Below are 15453 nucleotides of genomic sequence, written 5' to 3'. Positions count from 1 at the left end.
TTTGTTGTACTCTCTGCTGTTCCAATACAATGCGCCACCATTCTGCTGTCTTAGCTTCTGATAATTATGGCATCACCACAACCTCCTCCTGTGGCTCCACACCCAGCTCCCCAGCAGAATTTTCCGATTGCTCACCCGCTCAGACATTGAACCTGACCAAGTGGAGTGCCTGTGGTACAGGTGGAGCCTTCTTTGCAGTTCGACAATGATCGCCCAAAACAGCTCTGCATGCGCTGCCGATGAGAACAGCCAGCTGAAAGATGCTGTCCGTACTCTGCTCAAGGGAGTCGGAGAGGATGTGGAACGGGAAGGTCTGGCAGACACCCCTAAGGTCAGTCATCCGCCCTCCCCTGAATCCTATCATGCCATAGCAGATTCACGCCTGTATAGCCATTGTCCTTTAGGCATGCCAGGGGGGCACTCTCTTGGCGCCGCCCCTCCGCCCCCTTGCTCTTCAGTACTAGAAATACAGATACACCCCTGGCCTGCACGTTGGCTGTGATTTGTTGCAATCCGAATTTCCAGCCTCCTCATCTGATCACCAAACACCAGCTGCTCCTAGTGATTGCCCGGTTCCGACACACCGGCAAGCGCACGCTGTGCTCTAAGATAGGCCGTTATGCCAGTGTGGTGCTGTCACGACGTGTGCTTCGTGAGAGGCGGGGCAGGGCACTGTGTGCTGTTGCGGGCGGACCGTCGTATGGATGTGTAGGCATGCGTGGAAGCAGGCAACCGTGTTTGCGGCAGGAACAGTGCTGCAGTTCGCTCTCTCTTTCTTCTGATCTATCTATTGATGTGTGTCCTCGTATGTATCTACCTGTCCATCTATCCCCATGCGCGTGCCCATCGCCTTCCCTTCTCAATCCCACAACAGTTCAACCCCCCCCCCCCCCCCCCCCGGGCGGGGCTGCACGTGAGCTGCGGTCAATGATGATACACGCATATCGAGCTCCAGCATCTGATCCCTTCAATGCCGAGAACACTGCTTTTGCCTTATATCTCTCTGATGGCCGCGTGAATCCCATCGGTGATATCTTGCTGTCTGTCCGTTTCCTGTCTTTGCACCGAACTCCTTTGCCATGTAGCACGGCAGTTCCTTCGGCAACGCCGCCCCCCCCCCCCCCCCCCCCCCCGCGGGGGCTGCATGTGAGCTGTTGTCAATGATGAAACACGCATATCGAGCTCCAGCATCTGATCTCTTCAATGATGAGAACACTGCTTCTGTCCTGATATCTCTCTGATGACTTTCTAGCTGCTAGCCATACAGGCCATAGCATGTCTCTGCACATACTCGCCCTGTTCAGGCTGTGAACTCCTGCCGGTTTGGTTCTCTCCCATGCAGAGGGTGGCGAAGGCTTTGCGTTACATGACAGGCGGCTATCATGATGATCCTGAGGAGTGAGTGTGCCGACCATGACCTGGATCCATTAGAATTTGGGCTGCATTGTATTGGTGGCCGGATGTTATGTTGGAGATTCGGAAGTCAGGACAGCATTCCTCTCGTAGGCTTTCACGTCATGGGCCGTACACAACATGGGCACGCGTCTCTTTGTTTTGACGCACGGAGTAGGCAGTGTCTGAATGGTGGGTTCCTCCCGCAGGATTTTGTGCAAAGCTATCTTCAATGAGGAAGGCGTGGCAGCGGAGTCCAATGGCATGGTTGTCGTCCGCGACATTGACTTCGCTTCGACCTGCGAAGAGAATCTTCTGCCATTCCATGGAAGGGTCCATATTGGCTACATCCCAAGCCATGGGCGAGTACTTGGGCTGTCCAAAATGAGCCGCCTCACGAGCATTTTTGCCAGACGCCTGCAAACTCAGGCCAGATTGAGCTCGGAGGTGTGTGTGTGTGTGTGTGACCTGCACGTGAAGCTTTGAAGTTCCTATCTGATTTAGTTTTAGACTCTAATCCTTGTTGTGACGCGGCCCCGGCACAGATTTTGGACACCCTAATGACATTTTTGAAGCCTCAGGTGCCCCCCCCCCCCCCCCCCCCCCTTTCGCCAAAGCAATGATGGCGGCGTTGCTCTGCGCAACCTGGATTGCTACAGCTCGTTTGCAGGTTTGGCGTCTCATCACGCTTTGTGTTTCTGCTTGCGACAGGGTGCCGCAATTGTTGTCGAGGCGCGTCACCTTGCACACCCAGAAAGTAGCGGTGCCATGGTCACCTCCGATGCCCGTGGAAGCTTTGCAGGCCCAGACTCGACTGCCTGGCCGGTGCGTGCCACGGCACCCACCGGGGGGAACTGCATTTCAACGGCTCTGTTCTGAAAGTGTCCATTCTGACGTCGTTGTGTGATGTTGCAGGAGTTTGCGGCACTTCTTCAGATATCCGGGGTGAAGGCGCCTCAAAGCACTAGTAACGGGTCGGACCCCGCCACGAACGGGCACGCGTCTCCACAGGTGAGGATATACTGTTGAGTTGTCTCTCCCTTCGAACGACGGTGGGGCATTTTGCGACCGGCCAACAGTGTCCACCTGTGCAAGGATTTGCACCTTGGGCGTTGATATCATGTAACAGTGCTTCGCTTGCCAACTTCCAGGGAACAGCTGCTAGGCCTAACAGCACACGAGGTTGCAGGGACAGGGATGCAACTATCTCCAACAAAGATATGGAGGATGCTGTCAACTCCATACTGACAGCCATTGGCGAGGATCCCACTAGACAGGTTTGCACAGCAACCCACCGGCAGCTGCAGGACTGCGTTTGGATTGGCGTGGCGGTGGTCCATGACTACGTTACTCTGGCCTACAGACTCTTGCATTCTGTGCATGCAGGGACTCTGCGACACGGCCAGCACCTATGTTGAATGGCTTTTGCGGACAACGGAGGGCTTCGCAGAATCAAGTTTGAGGAAGGTCCGGACAGCGCCGTTTACGGATCAGACAACTGAGTGTTTCTGCCAAATCCCTACTGTACAGCGACCACGCCTGGACACCGATATCAACCGGACCTGCAACAGAATCTGAGGTGTGATTCATGTCTGACAGGGGGCCTCGTCGCTGTTTCTGCCCGGACTGGCAACAGAAGTCACTCGGTTAGACTTACGAAGCGAGGTACGGCAGGCGATGCCGTTGTTAGACTGCAAGCGCACCGTAAAGCAGATCACGGCACTGTTTACCGCCATGGCTTGTGGGACCACAAAACTCCTGAAGCCGGCCAGGCACAATGCGATCACCAGTTTCCTGAAAAAACCGTTTGCTGGATCCTCAGACCACCGGGGAACACAGCGAACCGTCAGCCGGCACCTCTAGAACCTCTCCCTCCAGCGGCCTCCTCATGCGGATCCCTTTTGCCTCCCAGTGTGAGCACCACTTGCTGCCATTCTATGGCACAGCCACCATCATTCTGCTTCCTTCAAACGCCTCAGGGCTGCCTGAGATGCACGACGTGCTACCTCTGGTCAGGAGATTCTCTCGCAGACTACAGGTGCGTGCTTGTGTATACCTTTCTTGCATGAGAAACGCGTGTCTCGACTCTCCATTGATTTCTCGTTGCTGTAACGCTGTACGCACCCATGTGCCGCAGGTGCAAGAGAGGCTGACTGTACAAATAGCAGACGCTGTGGAGGCAGCAGTGAAGCAGCCAGAACACGGAGAATCAGACGTGCCACTGGCCGGACTGCTCGTTGTTTGCGAAGCTAAGCACATGTGCATGGTGGCAAGGGGAGTAGAAAAAGCAGCCAGCAGCACCCTAACTTATGCTTCCCGAGGATGTCTGGACACGGATCCTGCTCTGCGAGTGAGCCCTTCATGCCATGCCCAGCCAGTGCTGCCGTGCTGTTGATGAATGCTGCCGCCAAGTGAACACAGCAATGTCTCCTGCTCCTGGCTCCCCTCAGCCATCTTGCAACTGTGAAATCAGACGTGCGCACTGACTGCTTTTCTCCTGGGACGTGCGCAGGTCCGTGTGCTGGCAGCCGCTGCATCAAGCTCGCAGGCAGAACAGGGCCAGCACTCTTGCTGCTGCCCACACGGCTCCATCCATAGCATCCCGCTTTGAGTTGAACACACTGTAGCGCAGCGTTGTCCTTGCAATCCATGGAATGGAATGAACGTCACAGGTGGATGTGGCCGGGCCTCTGGCAACGGCACAGCACAACCTGACGTGTCGCCCACCACGCTGGACATCAAACGCTTGCTTGCTGTTGCCAGAGGCTGTTGCTTACAAGTCATTCAGACTATCGGGATACGAGAGAATCAGATTGCACAAAGGGGTACAGCTACTCATACAATGCAGTGCAGATTGATGCTTCAGCACATCCAACACACACAACAGAGATATGGTACAGTATACATGGACCGAAGGACAGTCCAGGGGGGTTTGCCAAGTATGTGGTACATACAGCCGCCGGTGCAAGCACTCGGGTTTCTGGTTGATGGTGTCAGGATCTCAGCGCTGGTGGACTGATCACAAATTGTCGTCAGTCAGCTGTCTCCAGCACGATGCGGCGGACCTCGAGCTGCGGACCGCGCAGCAGCAGGCGCCAGAGGTCGTGCTTGTGGATAATCTCGGAGAGGGTGCCCTCCACCTGTTGCACATCCACGACACGCTGGTTTGCACTCCGGCCAGGCGACCAATGCAACGGTAGGCTGCAGGAAACTTTCCTGGCGAGATGACTCGCGCTGTCACCAAGGCTGTCCGTTTATGAATGCATAATCTAGGGGCATCGGCTGTTGCTGTGATCAGCTGAGAGGGAGGGCAAGGAGTGAGGCGGGCAGGTTACCGTGTGCATCTGGTCACTTGTCCTCCAACCAGCTCCCATCATGAGCACGCCAATCTCCCACCACCGGATGGCGACCCTGGCACAGGTGGCGTAAACAACCAGCGTCAGGACAGCAGAAGCAGACAGGGGCCGCAGGCAGCTGTAAATGCGGCAGCAAGCAATGTACGAGTACCTGGTTTGGGCGCAGTTGCATAGCTTCACCATTGCCTCAATTTTCCTTGTGTCACTGACCTCGGGGAATGAGGCAGTAACAGCGGCGGATGCCTGCACGTGGGGAACCCGGAAGTGAGGAATTCAGCAAGCAACAGAGAGAAACGAGGACTGGGGCAGCCGTGCCTTCATGCAATGTCGCGACAGGAGCCTTGCAGTGAAAACGAGAGCCTGATTCAGCCTAAATCAGTGCACGTATGGAGGGGCACAGGAGGCTTACCCACGGGCCCAACATCATGAAGTGTACTCCGAGCAGGTTGAGCAGAGCGTTGTCTGCTGAAAGGAAGTACCTCTCAATGTCATCAGGTCCCATCCTGGAGGAGGTCATTGCTGCGCCGGGCGCACATCGGGCATAGCCAGACAAACTTAGCGAGACTCGTGATAGGGTAGGTGCTGTCCAGACACCATGCACAGAAGAGTTCACCGGTGTATCACGCGGGAAACTCACCATCAAGTGCGGCCTTCCAGGCACTGTACTCAATCTGAGGGCTATCTGGAGCCGAGTTCCAAAGGCACTGTGGAGCAGACTTGGCCTGCTCGGCATGTGGCACCATGTCAGAGAGTAGGAAGTGCGGGTGAACCCCACAGCACTGTTCCTATACAGCGGCCCAGCAGTATCTTGACAGCCGCACGGGGGTTGTACTTCTCGCCAAATTCCCGCCTTTCCCACAGAATTGAGCAGAGCATTCTAATTCTGCAGAGGACGATTACCTGCCGGAAGGCTGTCACATTCAGTGCAGCATTGGCCGCCATCACCGCCTGGCCCACAGCGTTGTTCCAATGAATGTACACCTTCTTCCAAGATTCAGGCATGTCCGCACATTTGTCCTGAGCGATGCCTGCAGAGACGTGAGCAACCGAGAGTGTCACAGGCCAACACACGGCAATGGTGTCTTTGTGTTCTGAAACTCTGGGCCTCATGACCGTAACTCCCGGACAGCGATGCAACATGCTGCTCTCTGGAATTGGTGTGCTCTTGGAAGTGGAGCCCTCAAGGCCATCCATACCCTTGAGTTCCCCACTCGTAGGCAATGACAACACCGACTTCATTTTGCTGTCAGCCGACTTTGGGGGAGGGGGGGACAAAATTCCTAGAAAACAACTCACCTGCTTGTGGCAGCTGTGAAATCAAGTGGGTGTGGCTGTTGAGCTCCCCCGGGTCCAGCCAGACTCCCCACCTGGCTCGGAAACGGCACACGGGCAGTCTTATGCTGGGGCATGGACAGTGGAGCTGAAAGTGCAGCCTGATAGCGGCTGCTCCTTCTGAGGCCAGTGCAGGCCCAAGCGTGCAACAGCGAATCAACCCAGGGGGAAGTCATATCGAATTCATCAAAATTCGTAGCAGCAGGGTAGCAAGGCCCAACCAGCAGTTAGGGTGGATGCGTCTCGCACCCTGACCCTGCCGCCACACCTTTTTTTCGCCTCTTGCTCCCACAGGTCAGATGCACTCAGGACTGCTGCGTGCCAATTTTGAGACGTGGCCGCAAGGCATCCAATGCCACACACTATATGCTCGTGCAGCATCATTTCGATGAGGCATTGAGCAATATCACCCACAGGCTCTTGCCAGACCGAGTTCGCCTCCTGTTCGCCATCCTGAAACCTGGGCGTGTCCGTTCCACAAGGCCACCGGCCTGTTCAGTGCATCTCAAATAGATTTGTAAGGGTTCCATGGGCAACTACTCTCTCATGTACCCAACTCAACAGACGTGCGAGGCGCACAACCTCGGACCAGCGAGACAAGTGTTGTAGGTTAACTTCGAATGTGAGCGGTGGAAGCTGGAAAGTTATCACGTGGGGATATTAACATGACAAACAACCCCTAAAATATTCGAAGGCAACCCGCAACCCCTTACGGTCGACTCAGAGGGTGAACAAAGAACGTGCATTGCAGAAAAATGTCTACCCTCGCACACGCGTATCCTCCCACGAAATGTGATTCTCTCCGAGTAGCACCGCGGAAAGAGCGTTGGACTGTACCCACCATTGCCGCATGTCGAGTCCTTGACTCGTGTTTTCCCAGGCAACGCACCTCTCAGTGGCGGGCATCGTGCCGACCTGGGGGCTACGGTCTCAGAACTGGAGAGAGACGTGAAGGGAGCTGTAACCCAAGAAGATTGCAAGAAATCACGAAAATAATCGGAAGGCTTGCAAGCATGATAAGCACTGAGAAGGTGGTTGTTTGACCTCCCCTTGAGGAGTGTCCAAACAATTGTAGCAACCTGCTGGAGCAGGTGCAAGTTGCAACACCGACTGATAGGCGACTGGCGTGGCAAGTCCGTGGCCGGCCGGTAGGGTACCCCCTACCTACCTACAAATTACAATTCCTCCTGCTACGAGTACTCGTACGTGACATCAGGAGCTCTCCCTTCTTTAGTCGTACTCGTACGAGTACAATAATTTATAATATCATGCGCGCGAGCGCCTGCGCCGCGAATATTTTATATTTTTGCGAATAGATGTACTCGTACCTGTACATAGATAATTACAATAATCCTGATATCACGATCGAGATCCATGAAACTTCTACTCGTACTCGGATATACACTGTATATAAACTTGTAACTTCTGTACTCGTACTCGTACATGTTCGTATCCTACCCTCCCTACGCGCTCGTACGCGGGCAACTAAGGTAGTAGTCGGTAGGTCTCCCATTGGATAGGTAGATATCAAGTACCTGATCAATGATCAATGATCATACCCTGATCATACCGTGGTAGGGTACCCTACCGGCCAATTAGGTGAACAATTGTCCACATGCAGTACTCATACGTGTAATATATATATACCATCGAAGTATACTCGTACTCGTACTTTTGATAGGCCAGGAGAGTACTCGATCGTACTAAATTGTAGCTTGTATCCGGAATTCCGACGTTTTTTAAAAATTGCACTGCGGAAGTGAACTCAAAGAATCATCACAGACGGTGCATGCCCAGACCTAGGAGGGTTCAGTTCAGCAGTGGATCGATGGTCCCACGAATCGATAGGTAGTGGCAGCAAGGAAACGAATCGCGGGTGCTTGAATGTAGTCTCGTAAGAGCCGGCATGGTTTCAACCAAAGACGACGTCTCCGGACCTCCCACGCTCCTGCGGCCGAACAAAAGTGGCAGTGGGAGGGGAAGGTCAGGTAGACAGGGAACAGCTCCTCGACCACCGTCAGAGCAGCCGAGGCAAGTTGTGCAAGTAGTTTCGCGGCCTCAGGCTTCCCCCCAGGTCAGGGGAGGTGGGAAGGAGTCTCATGCTAGTGTTCATTCCATAGCCACCGTTCCGTCAAAGGTATGATTTCCATGCCAGACCCAGGCTTGATTTGCACCGACCATGCCAGGAGTGAATGCAAATGTTGTTGACAACAGCTGGCTGCGGCAGGCACGCAATGTCAAACTCGTTGATCGGCAGTGGGCGTTTCACTCCCGGCAGATTTCAAAGGTATGCTTCATGGCTGCAAGTCAGGGCCTTGCATGTTAACCCTCCTCCCGAGAATCTGGCATCGGAAAAAAAACTCCTCGGATATAGTTTCTGTCTTCTGTTTCTTCAAGCCCACACCTTGCGGATCCCCACCCCACAGTTGATGACGAAAGGCACAGACTACACAGTGATAGGCGTGCTGGGAGCTCCGGGCGCCGGCAAGTCGCGGCTGATGAATGAGCTGTGCGGTAATGGACCCTGCGCAGAGCTGTGGGACACGCATGTGATGGCGTCATGAAACACCACTCTGCCTGCTGCCATCTACTCGTTGCCGCTCGCTATTTGTGTTTCAGTGTGCATTGCGCCGTATCAGTAGGAAGAGCATAATGGGAAGTTGTTGGCTCCTCAGCAGATTGCAATGGCGTAAACAGGGGGTTTTCTACTGTTGCACAAATGAGGCCATGGAAAATCTGTCACAGGCTTTCAGCATCACGGAAGCATGGCAACCGAACAGCTTCCTTTCCAAGTCGCTGATGCTGGCGCTGGGCCATTGAAGCATTGCACTGCTGGGGTAGACATACGGGTACGTATCCTGCCAATGCGTGTCATGATGTTTCCTTGAGAGCAAAGACATGGCCGGATCCACCTGAAGCTCACATCTGATAACTTGGATGTGTGCGCCATGATCCCCCAGGCCCCCCCCCGGCCCCTTTGCTTCCAGACCCTACTACTAATGTCACCTTCCGCCTGTTGTGTTCCCGCAGGTGAGCGCAGACCGAGTAATTGGTAGGCCCACAAGCTGTTATCGCCTGCACCGCTATTGTGCTGTTGACTTTCGATTACCGGCTGAGCACCCCCGGCCTCCCCTCGCGCCCTCCCCGTGTCCTTGCAGCAATCGACACCCAGCCGGTGCGGTCTTCCTCGATAGTGGCCGAACTGCTGCAGGCAGACTCGCCCCCGCCAGGCCTTCTGCCAGCACTCCAAGACATGTGCTCGTCCAACACTGGTCATCAGGCGAAACCCGTCACCAACGTCTCAGCAGAGGCGGTCGCAGAGCTCATGGACCTGCAGCTTGCCATGTGGCTGCTGCGGGTCTGCCACGTGGTGCGTCCTGCTGCTGCAGCATTCGCTTTAAGAGCATGGGCATCTGAGGCGCTGCTGCATCTCCCAGAATCCCTCAAGCCATGCCCACATGCGCTCGGGCAGAGAAAAGATACAGCGCTGACAGTGCCTTTGCCTTTGAATCGAAATCGAGTTGTCATCAGGTTGCAGCTTCACATGTACTGACGCGTTCGGACTGCAACCACAGGTTGTGGTGATGACAAATGATTTCTACTCTCCGGATGTGTGGTGGCTTCTGTCGAACGCTGGCATGCTGCTAGCAAGACTGCCGGATCCTGCAGTGCCGGCTGACGCGGCGGACAGGGAGTCCGGCAGGGATCCACCAGGAGCTGCCGTGTTGCGTGGACCTGAGGTTTTGCCCCCGATGGGCACTGTTACCTGTTGCCATCCTCTCTACCGTGAAGCACTCATCCACTGGAGGCAGGGCGTGGTCCCTTGAGCTTCACTTTCGCCCTACTTTCTCGGTACCGGTGTAGCTTGCTGCTTTTCCTGACTTTGGTTTCATGACCGCAGGATCGAACTGCACAAGTCGTGCTGGGAGCCAGTGGCGTTGATTTTGGATTGCCAGCTCAGGACGACATCATCAGTGCCTGCGTAGCGGCCGGCCAAGTTCTTCAGGGCTCTGGGATAAAGCTTGCCAGTGTGTGCTCGCCGGCCCAAGGCTCTCCCTCGTATATCTTATACAGCCCCTTGTCCTTCCCGGTCTCTGGCTCGGGTTGTACTGAACAAGGCTCGCACCTCACAGCCTCTCCCATTGTGGCATGTCACATGCAGGGCATGTGTGCGTGCCGAGTTGGCTTGATCTACCCACACTAGGCGAGGGGCAGGACAGTTCACACGTCCCAGGAGAGTTCCACTCCAAAGCAGCCCCTGCCCAGCCGCCAAGAGACCGTCGAAGATGGAACGAATGCGGTCTCAGCTTTCTTCTCCCGTCGACAGGTGGGAATGTCAAGCGCTCATTTATTGCTGCCGTCCTGGAGTTCTCCTGTTAGCATACCATGAGCCTGTGTTCTGCCACACACAACGGTTCTTTACACTGACCTCGAACTGCGCCAGTATGCCTTGCACAAATGCGGGACGAACAAGTGGTTTTGAACGTGGCGCAAGTTCTTGAATGTGTGCTTTCGGGCCCTCCGAGAGCTAATGACCGTCAATCTGCCCTTCATGTGCTCCCCTGCAGATAATGAAAGCCACAGATCAGCACCCGAGGAGGGCGCTGAAGACACAGCCATGCACCATGCAACGCATGCAGCTCTTTCCAAGTCCCTGTGTCAGCAGATCCTTGCTCTGCATCGGCAGCAGAGAAAGTCAGCGGTGAGGCAGAACATCACCTCGCCCATCGTTGTGTCCTATCTGTGGGTGCATAGTATTAGCCGTGAAATGCCGGCCAACAGGGAGGGATACACAAGGGACATCAAGGCCATCACCTGTATAGTCCACCACTGTTTGCATGTATGTGGATTGCATGACTGCCAGTATGCTGTGCATCCGTTCTCACATTCCCAGCACCCTACGAGCCCTGGTGGGAGAGAGTGTGGTCTGGCCTCATCCACCGCCGCTCATTTCTCATTTGTGTATCCACCGACAGCTTACATTTCTTGCGGACGGTGTTCTCCAGATGTCAGAACAAGAGTGGCTGACGGCAGCTGAGAACACGTGGCGCGCAATTCAGCAATCGGCCGACCTGGGAGAGTTCGTCATGCAGCTGCAGGAGACAAAGCTGCTGTCTGCAGGCGGTTGGCGTGTGAGCTGACTGGAGGCTCCTGGCAGTGTGGTGGACAGAACACCTGGAAAAGGCTGCCTGGGTGACCCCTCGCTGCGTGGCTCTCCACAGAGGGCTGACCAGAGGTGGGGTGTGAGCTGCAGTACAGCTCTGCGATCCGGATATATATGCAGTTCAGTCTGTGAGAGTTTGATACAAGCAATAATACTTTTACAGGTTGATAATAGTACATCTACTGATACATGTGGCAAGAGGTGCTGTCCTGGGCTCTGGAGCCGGTAGCAGCCAGGAGGTGCACTCTTGGTGGTACATTCTGCGCACTTTGAGCTAAAGCAAAGTATATTGTCTACTACACGGTTTTCAAACTGTTGGGAGGGTGGCACCAGGAAGAATGCCATCCGCAGCTGTGCTACCATCTAGTACGAGCGGGGGGTCCGAGTGACTCGACGACACATGCAAGTCTGGCAGTTCCGATCCTACCGCGTAGGACGCATCGAGCGTTCACTAGACGACGCCCCTCCAGCCGAGAAGGAAGCAACGTCCAGGTCGACACTGTTTATGGCGTGTGTGCTGTGACTGGTGCTAGCGGCAACACTGGGAGGCTGTGACGACAGCTGGGACTCAATATCTGCCAGACGCCTCCCAACTTGAGATCTGCGAGCAATAATGGAAAAGATTCAGTGAATCTCGTGCACATTTTCGGTAAACACAAGAATGACCTCGATCAGGAGCACGATTCTGTTCACATCATCTCACACAGCACCTTCGCATGTCGCACTGATCGTCTCGCGACTCGTACAGTAACTGCAGAGCAGTGTGGTCAGAGGCAAGCTGATTCAGGCTGCCAGCTGCGTCCGGCGCCGGATCTGTAAGGGCAAAGAGGGCAATGTAAGCGCATGTCTCTGGGAAGACCAACTGCGTAACCATCACCGCACAACATGTCACGTGCGGCGCTCTAAGGGAAGCATACCGCCATAGAGCGTTGAGCCTCTCACATCCGTCATGGCCCGGCTCATGTGGCTCCACCCAACCCCACAAGAGTCAGCAGCACCTGTGCGATCAAACTGAATCAGAATATGCAGAACGGGGTGCCATCATACATGATCGCAACAACACTACCAGGGTTTCAAAGCTGCAGGGAGCCACAACTCACTCGGACGATTAGGGCCATTGAAACGGAAATGTGGTCCATTGTGTGAAGCCAGGGCCTCCAGGAAAGTGCGCTGCGCCTCATGGCAGGGCTCCCAGAAATGGTATGTTGATGCAAACGACACAAGAGACTTCTCCAGCTTTCCCTGCAATCAAATCGGACAGGTCGGTAAAAGAGAGTTGCCGGCCTGGCCCGCGACGGCAACACCGATGGGCACCCGGCATTGCCTTGACATGCGGCACGTCCTGTCCATACCTGTCGGCTTCTTCTGTTCCTCATCACTTGAGCAGGCCCACCATACCGGCGGCTTCCGTGGCGCTCGAGATCGAACTGTGCCAGGCTGCAAACGTCGCCGATTCCAGTAACATGCACGCTGTTGTCCCGTATGAACTCCGAGATGGCGACTGCACACCGTGTCGCACATTCAACCCTTGTCAGTCCCTTCCGAATTCTGCGGTTGCGATACTGGTGGTCACGCAAAAGATCAACAGCACAGGAGACACACCTGCAGATCTTGGCAGCGAGAACGCCAACACGAATGGTGTGAGGAAAACAGACGCCAGCTCTTCAATGAACAGCAGAGCCTGTGACATCAATGGTTGTGTCAGAGCACCAGACGTTGTGGCCACCAACGCCCCACGGATTGACAAGTCGATGCAGGTTGGCTAACAGAGGCCACCCCAGCTACCAAACTGAGAACTTGCAGGCAGCCCGAGGCAATGCCTACCTTGAAACAGAAGAATCCCTCAAACTGCTCCTGGACTTCTCTGGTGTGTGCCCGGCCGCGCCAATGCCTTGGAAGGTAATGAGTATGGCGCACCACCTGCGACAAAGAGAAGAGACGACGACAAGCGGGTATCCACATCTCAGCGGCAGCTTGATTTGGAGGCAGTCGGGCATGGATGCAATTGTGACGTGTCGCAAGTCTCCCGACCACAGCAGCAGATTGATAGATTCAGTAGGTCCTTTCAGGTAAGAAAGGCACGATGGGGAAGGCGGTGGTCAAGGTCGGCATGTGTTGCCTTGTTATGCAGCCATCCAAGCGGCCAGCCGGTGCAGTGGGGTCTACCTTGGCCATGGCCTCCTCTGGATCAAAGACAGGGGTGTCCTCGCCGATTAGGGATCTGCTGATGGCCAACAGCACCCCCAACCACGCGGCCCACCACACAAGGTTGTGCCCGGCAAGATGGCGCTCCATCAACACATCGTTGATGGTCGCCAAGAACAACACCAGTGCAGCAAAACTCCCACTGATGAAAGCCGTGAACCGAGCAATCTGAAGCACAGGTGCCAAAGAGCAAGCTTAGATTTTGTGCTGGAGTCTGTGGCCCCTTTTCGTGCACAGCGCGGAGTCAGTCGACATGGGCTGGCGCAAGGTGCGAGCTTGTCACCGGTGCCCCTACCTGTCGAACTACAGGGGTCGGAAACTGTGAAATGTACGCTGTAGATGCGGCTCTGCTTGCAGAAAGCCGGTGATCGAGCAGATGCCGCATCTCGTTGAACTCCCGAATGCGCCACTTGGCATACGGAGACCAGCTGCGGGCAGCTACGGAGCTGTGGGAGGCGAACACAGGCTTACGATAAGAACCACAGCTGGGCAGTGCTGTTGGCACACCCACATGGACTTCAACATCAATGGCAGAATATCGCCAGGCAATCATAACCACAGTGGGCTGCAGTTCACACCTCGGGTGGTGATAGAACTTCTCTGCGTTCCTCATGAAAAAATGGATGATGAGGAACGCCATGAGGAATGGAGAAACGAGGAGATTCACCAACGCCATGAGCCGAAATCGCCGAGCAAGCATCGCTGGCTTGTGCTGCAGACACAAGCACGACAGCAAGCACCACGCCTCAGCTCAGGGCTAAAGCTGTCAACGCGTAGGCATGGCTCACAGACACAGCGCGGCGGCCAGCAGTAATTTGCAGCGTGCCTTGAAATCATGCTTGATGAGGAAGTTCTTGTCAAACATGGCATCCAGGATGCAGTATCTCAGGTTCCACTCCATCAGCTTTGTCAGCATCACCCGCTTCCTCAGCCCGGGTAACGGAACGTTCAGGGCCAATACCCCCTGCAATGACATCATGGCGTCAGTGCTACCACCCCATGCGTTCAATCAACAGCTGGACAGAAGCATGGCTGACGACAGTGTTCAAGGGGTCGTAGGGTCGCTGAGGACTGGACGGGTGCGTCGACCAAGCAAACACCAGACCTTGTTGAGCATGCCGATAAGAAAGTTATCACGCCTCATGATCCTCGCACAAATGTCATGAGCCGTGAGATCTCTGACGATGCAAAGTCGAATGTGTTGCTGCAACAGAACCACGCGCTGCAGCACCTCTGACCAGCTCATGGTGGCCACGAGACGGTCGCTGATGCCGAGGCGATTGTGGTAAAAGTGGCGCATCTCTGCAGCGTCTTGCAGTTCCTCCACCTGCTCAAACATTGTCGCTGTGTCAGGGGTAACACAGCAGCATCCGTCCCAAAGGTCTTGTGGCGGCATGTTGGAAGGATGAAGGAAGATGTGTCTACTAGCGGATGTTTGTGTGCCACGCCATGCCGGAGTGCGCAACAAAGCCAAATCCAAGTCACAAATTCGCGCAGTCATGCCATGATAGACATGTGTGTCCTCACCAGATGGAGGAGAGACCATAGCAGATAAAGGCCCAGCAGTCCCAGGTAGGCCAGCACAGAACTGCTCCACCACAGAGGGTGGCTCCACACAGGATTGGGGAGGAATGCCACATCCAAAATGTCACATTTTCGCTCCACAATGCATGGACTGTAAAGGCCCTGCCAATCCACTGCGAGTAGAAGGACGCCAGAGAAGGCTGCTATGAAGCCAATTGTGCATACATTCAACACCCTGGTGATCACCATGACGGTGAACCCCTTCTCAACATAGTACCTGCAGAATTGAGGCCCCAGTCAGTTGACGTCTGTCATGTCTGCGAGGGTGCAACAAACGGGCTGCTTCGCAAAAAGACTGCGCCTGGCTCACCGATAAATGCGCAAGAAGAACTCATCCAGATTCGAGACGGCTTCGACCTCAAAGCTTTCAGCTCCAGCCAGGTGCAGCGACAAGTCATCGGGGACACTGATACGGCAGCG

The 15453-nt window shown here is 54.9% G+C and overlaps 4 protein-coding genes across 4 annotated transcripts; 3 read left to right on the top strand and 1 right to left on the bottom strand.

The window, feature by feature from the left end:
* The first annotated feature begins 205 nt into the window (after positions 1-205).
* On the top strand, positions 206-4010 carry LOC142355896 (uncharacterized). The gene is made up of 12 exons (XM_075407916.1): positions 206-331; positions 1343-1398; positions 1602-1839; positions 1938-1973; positions 2104-2217; positions 2308-2403; positions 2544-2669; positions 2779-2859; positions 2992-3057; positions 3215-3430; positions 3530-3742; positions 3905-4010. The coding sequence occupies exons 1-12, from the start codon at positions 206-208 to the stop codon at positions 4001-4003; spliced, it is 1467 nt and encodes a 488-aa protein (XP_075264031.1). The 3' UTR covers positions 4004-4010.
* A 3888-nt stretch (positions 4011-7898) lies between these two features.
* Positions 7899-8441, top strand: LOC142355894 (uncharacterized). Its single transcript, XM_075407914.1, has 2 exons — positions 7899-8217; positions 8308-8441. Exons 1-2 carry the CDS (start codon positions 7987-7989, stop codon positions 8404-8406), a joined length of 330 nt encoding a protein of 109 aa, XP_075264029.1. The 5' UTR covers positions 7899-7986; the 3' UTR covers positions 8407-8441.
* A 68-nt stretch (positions 8442-8509) lies between these two features.
* On the top strand, positions 8510-11825 carry LOC142355893 (uncharacterized). Its single transcript, XM_075407913.1, has 9 exons — positions 8510-8594; positions 8826-8929; positions 9111-9132; positions 9239-9438; positions 9656-9898; positions 9982-10108; positions 10243-10407; positions 10649-10782; positions 11087-11825. Exons 1-9 carry the CDS (start codon positions 8510-8512, stop codon positions 11219-11221), a joined length of 1215 nt encoding a protein of 404 aa, XP_075264028.1. The 3' UTR covers positions 11222-11825.
* On the bottom strand, positions 11414-15435 carry LOC142355895 (uncharacterized). Its single transcript, XM_075407915.1, has 14 exons — positions 15344-15435; positions 14977-15250; positions 14555-14776; positions 14276-14413; positions 14028-14161; positions 13745-13895; positions 13411-13617; positions 13069-13164; positions 12847-12925; positions 12597-12745; positions 12345-12486; positions 12162-12242; positions 11955-12057; positions 11414-11845 (listed from the first exon to the last, which is right to left on the bottom strand). The coding sequence occupies exons 2-14, from the start codon at positions 15220-15222 to the stop codon at positions 11668-11670; spliced, it is 1926 nt and encodes a 641-aa protein (XP_075264030.1). The 5' UTR covers positions 15223-15250; positions 15344-15435; the 3' UTR covers positions 11414-11667.
* Between the last annotated feature and the right edge of the window lie 18 nt (positions 15436-15453).

This window comes from Convolutriloba macropyga, unplaced genomic scaffold (genome assembly GCF_964194025.1).
Source record: "Convolutriloba macropyga unplaced genomic scaffold, txConMacr16.3 SCAFFOLD_5165, whole genome shotgun sequence".
Taxonomy (NCBI): Eukaryota; Metazoa; Xenacoelomorpha; order Acoela; family Convolutidae; genus Convolutriloba; species Convolutriloba macropyga.
This window is presented reverse-complemented; position numbering and strand designations above follow the sequence as displayed.